The 12,819-nt window shown below is 38.2% G+C and overlaps 1 protein-coding gene across 9 annotated transcripts in view; it reads right to left on the minus strand.

The window, feature by feature from the left end:
• Positions 1–1,472: 1,472 nt before the first annotated feature.
• C7H1orf105 (chromosome 7 C1orf105 homolog) overlaps positions 1,473–12,819 on the minus strand; it is a 36,443-nt gene continuing 25,096 nt past the window's right edge. For 8 of the 9 annotated variants that reach the window (XM_038542528.1, XM_038542520.1, XM_038542521.1 and 5 more), the window contains 4 exons: positions 7,772–7,839; positions 4,819–4,883; positions 4,237–4,358; positions 1,473–1,857 (listed from right to left, as the gene is read on the minus strand). In XM_038542528.1, coding sequence (XP_038398456.1) covers positions 1,720–1,857; positions 4,237–4,358; positions 4,819–4,883; positions 7,772–7,839 — 393 coding nt within the window. In that variant the 3' untranslated portion in view covers positions 1,473–1,719. The remainder of the gene's footprint in view (positions 1,858–4,236; positions 4,359–4,818; positions 4,884–7,771; positions 7,840–12,819) is intronic. The other variant, XM_038542522.1, reaches the window with a different exon arrangement.

A 12,819-nucleotide genomic window follows, 5' to 3' on the forward strand; every position in this document is an offset into this window, starting at 1 on the left:
TAAGCGTCCAACTCTTGATTTCAGCTCAGGTCATGATCTCAGGATCATGAGATTGAGCCCTGCCTCAGGGCTCCACATTGAACATGGAGCCTGCTTAAGATCCTCTTGGCTTCTCCTTTTGCCTCTCACTCCCCACCCCCACCTCTGCCAATGTCCCCTCTTCTCTCTATCTCAAAAAATTAAAAAAATTTAAAAAAGATCTTTAGGGCTCTCAGTCTTTAAGAATGTAAAAAAAGTTTTCTAAGATGAAAAGTTTAAGAACCACTGATACAGACCATCATTGTCAGTCACCATACTCAGCCACATTGGCAAACACCAGAATGTTATTCTTTTTGATGAAATTTTAGAAATACCCTTGTACTCCAGGTGAGGACTTTTTGTGATTTAGGAAGCATTCTATCTGACTGGGTATATGATATTCAGATTACCTCAAAAGCTCCAACTAATTGTGCTTAGGGCATGTATCTCTCCCTGATTCAGGGGTCTAGGTACCCCAAATCCTTTTCCTGGCTACATTAATTTGCAAAACAAAAAATAAGAAAAAACATTTTTATTCATGATTTGTCTGTCCTATGGCAATAGTCATGAAGCAGGATCATAATATATGCATGCCCCGAGAGGAAGCACATACTATTTTTGGAGTTATTGAACTCTAACTGAACTGAAACCAAGAATCATAACCTACGATAAATATAGGGCAATCGAGCGAGTTTTTCTGGTTTGGGGGGTTGTTTTTAAATGTGTGTGTGTGTGTGTGTATGTATAAGAAATGAGGTCAATTTAGGCACCAGGCCATCTGCTAAAGATTCCTGAAGCCCATTCTTCAAATACAGTCAGTACAGAGGTTGGTTCTCACATGTGGGTTCCAGTGTCCATTTAGCCAGGGTCTTCGGATTCCACAAGGCCATTGCATCCATGGAAGGGACCTTTTTGATATGAGCCCTCCTGAAGCTGGGTATTGAGCATTTGTGCCTGTAAATATATTTGAAATCCTAGAGTTTTCCTCTGTCTCCCTCACACTGCTGCCACATGGACCACAACAAAGCTGAAGGTACACCTTCTCAAATGAAAGTAATCAAATAACAAAATACAAGCATGTGATTTAGATATGAATGAGCAAAGATTAGATGAATATCTGATAATATACAGGGCACTAAATAGGGGGTGGGGAGCTAGACAAGGCACAGTTCCTGTCCTCAAGGGTTGCAATCCCTAATCACTTGCCATTTTCCCATTGCATCACAGTATCCTCTGTCACCTACCAGTTAACTAACAGAGATATTGACAGGAAGGTGACTTCCATTTCTCTCCTGTATTCATAATAGATTGAATTCATGAGAGACCTAAGGGAGCCACTTCCAGCCCCCTGCCCTGAAGAGCCGAAATAATTTGCATGGAAAATTCAAGGCTTAGAAACAAAGGATGTTGTCTATTATGACACAATTAAGAATCTTAAAAAAAAATAAAATTAATGATACTCAAAATGTTCCATTTTAATCAGTAAACCTTTATAATCATGGAAATTAAACCACTTGTCTTTAGGAAAATTGAGTGAGAAGACAGTGGCAAGAGCTAGAATTCTAGCACTCTCAGGAAGGTAAAAGTGAGTCACCTTTGTGGTGACAGGAGGAAATTAGGCTAACATGCCAGAAACTGGATTGGTTAACTTGTTTTCTCTTTGTGAGTCTGGAAGGTGATGAGCTCCAACCACTCATTGCCTCACTGTCTTGCCCATTGGCTCCTTTCTGGGCAAGGAAGAGAGTTGTGTCTCCTGCAGAGTTGCATAGGTATCTGCCAGCAGTTCATTGAAGACAGCTGTCCTGGGGCCCAGAATGGGCAGTCTGTAGTGAATGCTCTCTGGAGGGACAGTGTAAGAAGGAAATGCAAGGGCGTCTTAGAGTCTATTTTTAAAGCAACTCAAAATATCTAAAGGTCACCAAATACTTTTTTTCACCCTTATAGAACAGATTCAAAATTCACATAAGAATTCCTTTTAATAGAACCATCTTATTCTGCCAAGATTTAAGCTTCTACAAATCTTATCAAAGAGGTCAGAAGAGAGTACCCAGAAACAAAACTCAAGTATTAGGAGTCATTGCCAATTAAATAAAAACTGAATATAAAATGTATTTGATAATGTGAGTCAAAGGGAAAAGAGGATTAAATTCTTGGAATATTTTTCAGGGACACATATATGGTTCTATCTTCAAAAAAAAAAAAAACTATGATCCTTACAAAAAGTCTACAATAGTATTTGTATTTCAAAAGGAACCTTTATTTTATGAAATAATTTAAATTAGGGTTCCTTAAAATTCTCATTATTCTGACCTTTTCTTCAAATGTGATTTTATTTACAAAAATGTTAATATTCCAACTTTTCCAGAAGACACATTGCTCGAAGGATAACGTCTTTCTATTGGAAGTCACTGAATAGAAGGGAATTGGAGTCCTGAATTCTCTGGAAAAGCTCCTCATTTGAGCTGAATGAGAGCTAAGAGATATCACACGACCCCAGACCAAGGATCTGGTTCAGTCTCATCACTATAATGAAGAGGAAACAAGGTCCAGGGTGATAGGTACTGATGGACTGGGGACCAGAACCCTGATCTCCTTAATCCTAGCCCAGTGTCTTTGAATCTTGTCACACCACTCTCCCAGGTAGTAGGCCAAGGCAGGCTGTTCACATCTCTACTGATGTTTATTGACCACAGGAGCCCTACACATCATAGAACTCTGGACTCAAAGCCAGAGTCAAGATAAATGAATCCAGAAGAAATCCCCATCAGTTATGGAGATAGGCTCTTTCTATTTACTTACTTCTTACCAATAATTATTGATAATATACCAAGGTTAGCTGAATCCAGAAACACACTGGAAGTCACTGTTGTGATTAAGAAGAAGGGGTAGACAATGATTGGCAGTAATATTCACTAGAATGAGTCAGCCATTTGGTATTTGTAGTTTGTCCACAGGCAAGGCAGCACAGGTGGGTGGCAGCTTCAGCAATAAGCAAGTGCTGCAGCAGGGACATGTCTAATTTGTATAAACCAGTAGGGCCAGGACAGCATCAGCAGTTTTTCTGGTCTGATCAAAGGTGAAGGCTGCCTGTACTAAGTGTCTGGGTTTCAGGGGCGGGGGAGGGGGAAGTGGGACAGCAGAATGCTTCTTTGGTTTTATAGGTGGGAACCCAGAGGCCCAGACAGTTTAAACAATTTGGCCAGTCCTGTACAGCAAGACTAGGATCTGAACCTAGGTCTCCTTGCCTCTAGGCTAGTGCTTTTACAATAACCTTAGAGGGTACACGCAGAATGAAGCAAATCTCAGAAACGTCACAGCTGAAATCGATAGTAGATCTGCCAAGCTTTAGCTCCATAAGCACTCTCCCCCAAGTCCTACCTCCAAGATTGCTGTTCTTGGATGAACTCTATGGGAAAGAGTCATATTATGTCCAAGAACATAATGTGCTGACCTCTGTACACAAAGTCTAGCTCTTATATTGGTAATTGAAATACACTCCCATGGTTAATAAATTGATGAAAGACATCTTATCGCATTGCCCTGTAGAATCACAAAATAAACACTCTTGCTGAGGGAAGGGCATGTAAGAGTGTGCATGTATGTGTGTTCTACTTCTTTGTGAGGTAGGCCTGAAAAAATCCAGGTTCAAAGAAAACTCAGAATGAGTATGCAACTGGAAAAGAGAACCAATTGCACATGCCTGTCACCCTACGTTCTCTTGGCTTCAAGAGAATGAGGTGGTCACAGAAGAGTGAACAAGCAGAGGGGGAGATTTTCTTGGGTGGATGCTCTTAGCTCTTGGCTCTTTAGTTCACTTTGGCTAAATGAGAGCCATTATTTCCAGATACCCAAGAAGGGATTCCCTGAGACTGGCAGTCTTTCACTCCACCAATGTGAATATCTCCAAACCTCAACTGTTTACCTAAGTCTCTGGTCACCACTTTTAGCATCCCTTCAAGAAATCTCTTTATCTTAAATTTCCTCTCTGGATGCCTTCTCAGGCACTTCTGGCTCTAGCTCCCCTGCAGACGGAGATTAGACTTTTCCATTTGTACAAAGCAAAGAAAGTGATTTGGATTTAACTTACTGTGTAAATCACATGAGAGAAAAGTTGGAGGCAGCTTCAGTTAATATGGGAGCGAATAAGAAGGTGGATAAACTTACATGACAGCGTCTACTGCACTAAACCCAGAGTATCCCCCCAGGATCCACACCCACCTTCACCAGCCCAGTGTTGATGTCTCTAAAAGATGAGACACAGGTCAATGCTGAAGCTCTTGCTGAAGATGCTATCCTTTTGTCTATTAGTAGCAAGTGCACATAAGAATAGTGCAGGGCAGCTGCCAAGAGAAGGCAGGTGGTTTAAAAAACTGTGGGGTGGAAGGTTCAGGGCTTTGGTGAGGCCATTTCAGGGGTGTGGGGGTGCGTTCCTTTCCCACCTTTACTGCCTGAAAGGGAATTACACACTTTGCGCCCCATTTCCATGAAAATTCTTCAGCAAGTCAATTATGGGGGTCTTTAGAAAGAATGGGGTATAGCCGTGTGCTATGGAGAAGACCTGGGAAGAAATGTGGCATACATAAAGGTCAGTGAGCCCGGAGAGGAGACAGGTGGAGCTAGCCTGAAGAGACAGCCGGGGAGCAATTAAAACAGGCCATAAGCAGTATGTGAAAAGAGAAAGGGGCAGACAGAGGGAACTTATTCAGAAAATTTAGTAACTATCTTAGGGATTAAACTTTTCATCGTGCTCCTCTGGGGGTGGTATGTCCCCCACCACAAGTGCTCTAAAAGAACACAAACCTGTTGAGATGTCATTATGGGAATGTTTGAGTACAGCTTGGGCTTTTGGTGGATGAAGACTCATTCTGTTTGGAAGAAGCAAGAAAACACATCAGTTATGTGGCTCAGGCTTGGTGGAAAGGAATGTGTCTTGATACATTTTAAAACACAGATGGTCTCTTGAATTCAGCACCTGTTAACCTTGTGCTCAGAGCACTTTGCCACAGTATAATATGCCTGGGCCAAAGACCACTACATCTTAAGCTCTCTTACTTTTATGGAGTTTGATAAAAACTTCATTGAAAAAACATTTTATGTATTGTCCAAACACATATGGTCTAAAAATAGAAGGAATCAAGAATCCTCCAGTTTCAAGAAAAAAGTGAACAATTCTTTCACATCAGTAATATACTCCTCAAGTGCAAAACAGAATAAAAAACAGAACCTTCTTATTATTTTATTTTTATTTTTTGGCCTTAAAATCTCTTCTTTTATTCCCATCAATATTATGCTGTGAGACTGATTCTCTACTGTTGAGTGTTATTAAAGCAGAACAGAAACCATTTAGAAATACTTTGTTGCCAATCTGACTTTGATTAATTTTTACAAAATATTTATTTAAGTAATCTCTACACCCAACGTGGGACTTGAACTCACAACCTGGAGATCAAGAATAGCATGCTCTCCCAACTGAGCCAGCCAGGCGTCCCTAAATAAATTTTTTTAAAAATTTTTATTTATTTATGATAGTCACACAGAGAGAGAGAGAAAGGCAGAGACATAGGCAGAGGGAGAAGCAGGCTCCATGCCCCGGGAACCCAACGTGGGATTCGATCCCGGGTCTCCAGGATCGTGCCCTAGGCCAAAGGCAGGCGCCAAACCGCTGTGCCACCCAGGGATCCCCCTAAATAAAATTTTTATAAATATTTTTCTTTGTTTTTAGTTTTTATTTTAATCATTCAGTGTTCATCACAAGTGCACTCCTTAATCCTATCACCTATTTCACCTTCCAGTTTTAGAGAAAATGTCTTGACTACATCCTATTTCCCCCAGCGGCTAAGGCTGTGGAAGTGACCCTTCACCAAAATGGATATGAGCCCAAACCATTTCTACATTAAGTTGCTTAATTTTGAAAGATTGACAAATCTTTAAACTTTGATGGGATATCTAAGTCTCTGAACTCATTTCATTGTTTCTATTTCTACAAAGATTTTCCAAGATTATTTTACTTTGCTACCAAAAATATGTCCCATCTGGCCAATTTATTTTACTCAATTGCCATTGGAGAAATCAGTGGGACCAAGGAAAAGAAAAATCCCTTCTCTTACCCATGTTGAGCAAACAGGAAGGTGGTATTTCTAAGACTGAGTAACTGAAGATTTGTTTGCACTATAAATCAACAAATATATACCTCTCCACTCATATTTCCTTTCTTTCTTTCTCCCTCCTGCTTTTCTTTCATTCCTTCCATTAAACAAACATCACTTAATTTCTACAATATTTACAATTAAAGTCATTTTAAAAAAACTATTATTTCAGTAAGGACAATTATACCTGCCCATATATATATAGTGAGACTCAAAAACCATGATAGATTTATAAGCTTATAGATTTTATAAGCTACAAATAGAATCAGGACCTTACTTGACAGTCACACTAACTAAATCTAGAACAGAAGTGGTCTGTTTCCCTTCATTACACTGAAAAAAAAAAATGACCCATCTAATGATACTTCAGGTTGGTGTAGATGTGATTTTAGGATTGGCTCAACCCCTAGTCTAGCTCAAGTAATAAGAGCTATTTGTTTAAAATCAGCTAATGATTCTGGAATTTGGGAGTTTACTTAAAATACCAAATTTGCAAAATAAATAAACTGGGGCAACAAATTTCAAAAGTTTCTGTCATAGAGTGAAACTTTTGCACAGAAATCCCAGACTTTAGATAGTTCTATTTTCTTTTTAAAGTCTATACAGAATATTTATTTGAATTACTTTTATTATGATCTGACAGGTGCTTTTGAAAAGTATAGAGTGAGTGCAGGTAAGTGTTATTAGTACTGGAGCCTGTTGTACTCAAGTACACTACCCATTTCCTCCTTGACCCTTTCTCCCTGGGTCAGGCACCTGGCACATGGGTTCCATGCATCTGAGTCTATACTTCAGCTTGGAGAAAATTTCAGAAAAGGAATCACAGCATCTACTGCTGTTTAACATAAGCTTACAAAGAGACTTATTTATTTTTCCATATTATTGATTTCTCTTTGAGGGAGAAAAGTTGAAGACTGTCATTAGATCCCATATAACTTTTTTTATTCATATCAAATCTGACCATGCTTGTATGCCTACGTTCCAACCATCTACTATAAGGGAAGTCTATCCTCATGGGTGCCTTATCCAGGGTAAGTCTGTATTTGAATAAAAACTTCTTTACAGTCCTTTTCCCTTTCTGATAGGGGAGAAGAAAAATCCCTGAAATCCAACTAATCAAAATTCTGACTGGATTTTATTTTTTATATACTTGCTCTTGATAAGAAAGCAGCAAACAACAATTAAAAACAAACTGATGACAGGAATTTTAGTTACTAAAAAGTAACAGAGGATGTCTTGGACTGAGAACAGATTATGTGTAATGTCCCATGCCTTCTGAATTACATAAATCATCTACATGGAGAATTTGTACTCAGTTCTGACTGAGCTACCAGAGGAATCTTGTATCCCCTTCCTTGTACTGTTTCTGGGAAGGTGGAAATGCAGATAATACTTTCTACTACAATTTCAATAGTTGTTCAGTAAAAAGGTGAAAACAACTTTTTTGGTCTCTCTGGTTTAACCAGGAAATGAAACCAGTCAAGAAGCCCATTCTCTAAGCATTCCCTAAACGTTCTACTTACTATGTTTCTCAGTCCACTGTCCCGTATCCACAAACCAATATAAACAGAATTAAAATAATGTCCTGATTTAAATCTTAGACTTACCTATGACTCATAAGATTCTCAAAGGATAGTTTCAGATTATGAGGGATTATCACAGGTTTTGGTTGTACCTGAGAAAGAAAGTCTCATTTAGAACATCACCCAAAACCATATTCCAATTTAAATAAATAATGCACCATCATAGAAACTCAATTTGTATTTAATATTAGAATTATTCACGTCTTCTTCTGTATATGAATGAATCAGAGGTGATCACCTGCTCACAAGCCATAGAGTCTATGGTCTTCCCTGGTTATCAGATTTTGAAGTTAGAAACCTCAATATTGGTAAAGCCTCCAATCCTCTTTGTTTAGCTCATAGCTCACCCCCAACATTCTTCAGGTCTCAGATCACCGGTTAGCCTCTCACAAACAACACTGACTCCTGGACCACTGTTAGGTAGTTATCTGCCTTATGTTCTAACCATTCCCTAGGCTTTCTCTATAGGAATACTCCTAAGGTTTTTATTTTATTTACTTGCATGATGTCTGGTTTCCCTCATAGACTTTCAGCTTCATGTGGGCAGAGACCATGTCCCTTTTTTTGTATTTCCAGATTCTAACATAGTGCCTATTCAAGAAATATTTGCTGATCAAATTAGGGAATGAATGAAACCACTTTGAAGCACACTTGGTTTTAAGTGTGACCTTCCTAGAGGACTAAAATAAATTACACAGAGTATTCCTGATTAAGACATTATGTTCTTGAACTTTTCCAGATTTGTTACTGGCACTCAATATTGGTTTTCTTTTGGAGCACAGGCTTTCACTAAGAATCATTTGTTCCCCATTATTTCTCAAAAGACATCATAGCCATGACAATGAAAAAATAATCATAATATGTGGGTGTGGTGGTTAGTTGGGTTACTCATTTAGTGACTTGTGATTTAAATGTATGACACAACAAACCTGCAAGTGACTATGTGTTAAGGGCCTTCAGCGATGCTTGAAAAGAGAGAAGAATCTGAACATTGTCTATAGAAACACCAATCACTTATGGTATTTAATCAAATTGTTGTAACTCATTAGCTGAGGGGAAGATGTGAGAGAGAGGAAAGAAATGATCCAGTGACGGGAGCATCTGAGAGTAGTGAGGACAGCAAAGGCTTTGGTGAGAACCTGAGAAGAGGTTTCTTAGATACATAAAAGGGATGGGAATGAAGGAGATGTATTGCCTTTTTCCAAAATTTCTTCTGACATTGGCTCTTCAGAAAGAGAAAGAAAGATGGAGGAAAATCTCTACCTTCTGATTAGCATGACCCTTTTTCAAAAGCCCTTAAATCCAGGTAGTTTTTTTGCATGCATGAGTGGGCGATGGGGGCTACCTCAAAAATAATTCTGGACATTTCGTACAAATGAAATAATAATACCTCAAAGGTCTTTACTGAAGATAGTACTTTTGTCCCTGAAAAGAAGTGTGTCATGTGGTCAACTCCTATTCAGTCTTGAAAACCAGGTGTAGTATTCTGGGAAGACTTCTCTGATCTCTACTTTCCACATCTGTTCACATCCCACAGGTCTATTTCTATTTCTATTCATCACCTCCTTATCTTTATTTGTTTACCCACTGGCTCCTTAAAGATAGGATTTATGTCTTACTCTTCTATTTATTTATTCTTTCCTCTGTAGCTGAGCTATTACCTAAGTGCCTGGCCTAGGGTAGGCAGTCAGTAAATATTTGTTGAAATGAACTGAATTATATAAATAGACTTTTAAAACCAATTAACATACATATGTTAGAGAATACTTCCTTACATACTAGCTTGACATCCTAATTTGAAGGGACTTCAAAGTGTGTATCAGAGAGTAACGCAGATAACAGAACAACTACAAAATAGATGTTTTACAGGGAAGAGGAGCTGTTTGGAGCAGACACGTAAAAAGAGATGGTTTACATAACACTAAGGCAGATATCCCTGGGGACTCACAGCCAGCCATAAGCCTTAGTAGGTATTTCTTCCATGATAAATAATTGAGCTCCTGGCCCAGGGTACTCATACATAGGAGTATAAGCAGTCATACAAGCCAGGTCCTATTAGGCTTTTTCTTTTTTTGATATTCTTCCACCTTATGCTTTTATTGTAAAAAATATTTTTCTAGTGTTAATCTGTTTTTAAGTTCAGACACCGTAAGAGTCACCATCTCAGCATATAACTCTGGTTTTTAGTAGTGTCACAAAGTTGTAAACAATCACCACTATCTACTTCCAGATGATTTTCATCAGCCCAGAAACTCTGTCCCCACTGGCATTCATTCTTCATTCATTCATTCCCCAAATCCTTGGCAACTGCTAAGGATTATCTATTTTCTATTTCTACAGGTTTGCCTATTCTGGACATTTCATAATAAATGAAATCAATATAACACGTGGCCTTTATTGTCTGGTTTCCTTTACATAACAAAATGTTTTCAAGGTTTATCCAGGTTGTAACATATATAAATACTTTCTTTTCGTGGCTGAATAATATTGCATTGCATGGATTTTTTTTTATTTTATTTTTACTTATTAATGATAGGCACACAGTGAGAGAGAGAGAGAGAGGCAGAGACACAGGCAGAGGGAGAAGCAGGCTCCATGCACTGGGAGCCCGATGTGGGATTCGATCCCGGGTCTCCAGGATCACGCCCTGGGCCAAAGGCAGGCGCTAAACTGCTGCGCCACCCAGGGATCCCACATTGCATGGATTAAATGAAATTTTGTTTATGCATTCATCAGTAGACGGACCTTTGAGGTATTTTCACTTTTTGGCCGTTATGAATAATGTTGCTATGAACATTCTTGTACAAGTTTGTGTGTGGATATGTTTTCAATTCTCTTGGGTATATATCTAGGATGAAAATACTGGGTCATATGGTGACTCTATGTTTAAGTTTTTGAGGAATTGCCAATTGCCATTTCCTAAAGCAGCTGCATTGTTTACATCCTACTAGTAATGGATGGGGGTTCCAATTTCTCCATATCCTTGCCAACACTTGTTAGTGTACACTTTTTTATTATGGTCAAGCTAATGGGTGTAAAATAATATCTTATTGTGATTTCAATTGCATTTCCCTAGTGGTTGATGATGTTGAGCATCTTTTCATGTGTTTATTGGCCATTTGTATACCTTCTCTGGAGAATTGTTTATTCAAAAAATTTTTTTTTGCCTATTTTGAATTGGGGTGGTTGTCTTTTTATTGTTGAGTTGTAAACTTTTAAAAAAATATATTTTGGATTCTAGTCCCTTTTCAGATATATGATGTGCAAACATTTTTCTTCCATTCTGTGGGTTATCTTTTCATGTTCTTTTTTTTTTTCTTTTCATGTTCTTGATGATGTAGCAAAAATGTTTTTAATTTTGATGATATCAAATGTATGTAGTTTTGTTGTTGTTTGTGCTTTTGGTGTCATGTGTAAGAAACTATTGCCTTATTCAAGGTCATGAAGATTTACACCTACTTTTCTGCTAGGGATTTGCATATGGATATACAGTTATCTCAGTACCATTTACTGAAAAGACTAGTCTTTCCTCATTAAATTGTTTTGACACCTTTGTCAAAAACCAACTGTTCATGATCTCTTGCTTTTATGGAGACCCCACATGTATGTAATTAAATTTGATGTTCTCCTGTTAACATTTTTTTTATTTGTTCACATAAGATTTTATTTCTGGACTCTCAATTTTATTCCACTGATCTATATGTTTATCCTTATGCCAGTACCACAAAGTCTTGATCACTGTAGGTTTATAGTAAGTTTTGAAATCAGGAAGTGTGAGTCCTCCAACTTTTTCTTTTCTAAGATGGTTGTAACATCTCTTGCATTTCCATATGAATTTTAAGATCTGCTTGTCAATTTCTTCAAAAATGTCACATGAGTTTTTCTTTTAAAGATTTTATTTATTTGTTCATGAGAGACACAGAGTGAGAGGCAGAGATACGGGTGAGGGAGAAGCAGGCTCCATGCAGGGAGCTTGATGTGGGACTCAATCCTGGGTCTCCAGGATCATGCCCTGGGCTATAGGCAGACACTCAACCACTGAGCCACCAGGGCTGCCCTGTCACATGAGATTTTGAGAGGGATTGCACTGCACATATAGATCAATTTGGGAATACTGCCATCTTAAAAATCTGGGTTTTTCCACTTATTTAGGTCTTCTTTAATTTCTTTATATAAAATTTAATAGCCTTTGATGTAGAAGGCTTGCATTTATTTTGTTAAATTTATTCCTAAGTATTTTAATTTTTTGATGCTATTGTAAATGGAATTGTTTTCCTAATTTAATTTTTGGATTGTTCATTGCTAGTATATAAAAAATAATTGATTTTTGATATTGATTTTGTATCCTGTAACTCTTCAATACCCATTTATTAGATTTAATTGTTTTATGTGGGTCTCTTAGGACTTTTTAGATAGAAGATTATGCCATCTGTGAATATAGTTTTATGCTTTCCTTTCCAATCTGGTGCCTTTTATTTCTTTTTCTTTTCTTAACTTCCCTAACTAAAACATATAGTATGATGTTAAACAGAAACAGCAAGAATGGACATCCTGGTCTTGTTTCTTATCTAAGGGGAAAATATCCAGTCTTCCTTCATTGAGTATGATATTAGCTGTGGGTTTTTCATAGATATGCTTTATCAGGTTGAGGAAGTCAACCTGATATTTTTTGGAGTCTTTTTATATCTTCCCCAGCATCTACTTTCAACCCCCTGTTGAGAAAGGAGGGGTCTCAGTGACTACAGGAGATATGCAGTACCCCTACCCCAGGAGGAAGTTGAAGTGCTATTGTACATAGTGAAGCAGTATGAAGCGTGCTCATTTTCTAACTTTCTGCAGTTTCCCACCAGGGTTTGCATGAACTGCTTCTGACTTTCACGTTTGAGGTCCTTCTTTTTGGGATCTGTAGTGAATGGTAAAACCACAGTGTGTGGTTCTACTCCAATCAGGCCTAGGCAAGGGCAAAGGTCAGAGAAGAGGTCTTGAGAAAGAGAGCAGCTGCTGAAGTCCCAAGTGAGCCAGCTGGCCAAAGCCAGCTTGGGCCTGGGGTCAGTGCATTCTAAATGTGGACA

Source organism: Canis lupus, chromosome 7 (assembly GCF_011100685.1).
Source record: "Canis lupus familiaris isolate Mischka breed German Shepherd chromosome 7, alternate assembly UU_Cfam_GSD_1.0, whole genome shotgun sequence".
Taxonomy (NCBI): domain Eukaryota; kingdom Metazoa; phylum Chordata; class Mammalia; order Carnivora; family Canidae; genus Canis; species Canis lupus.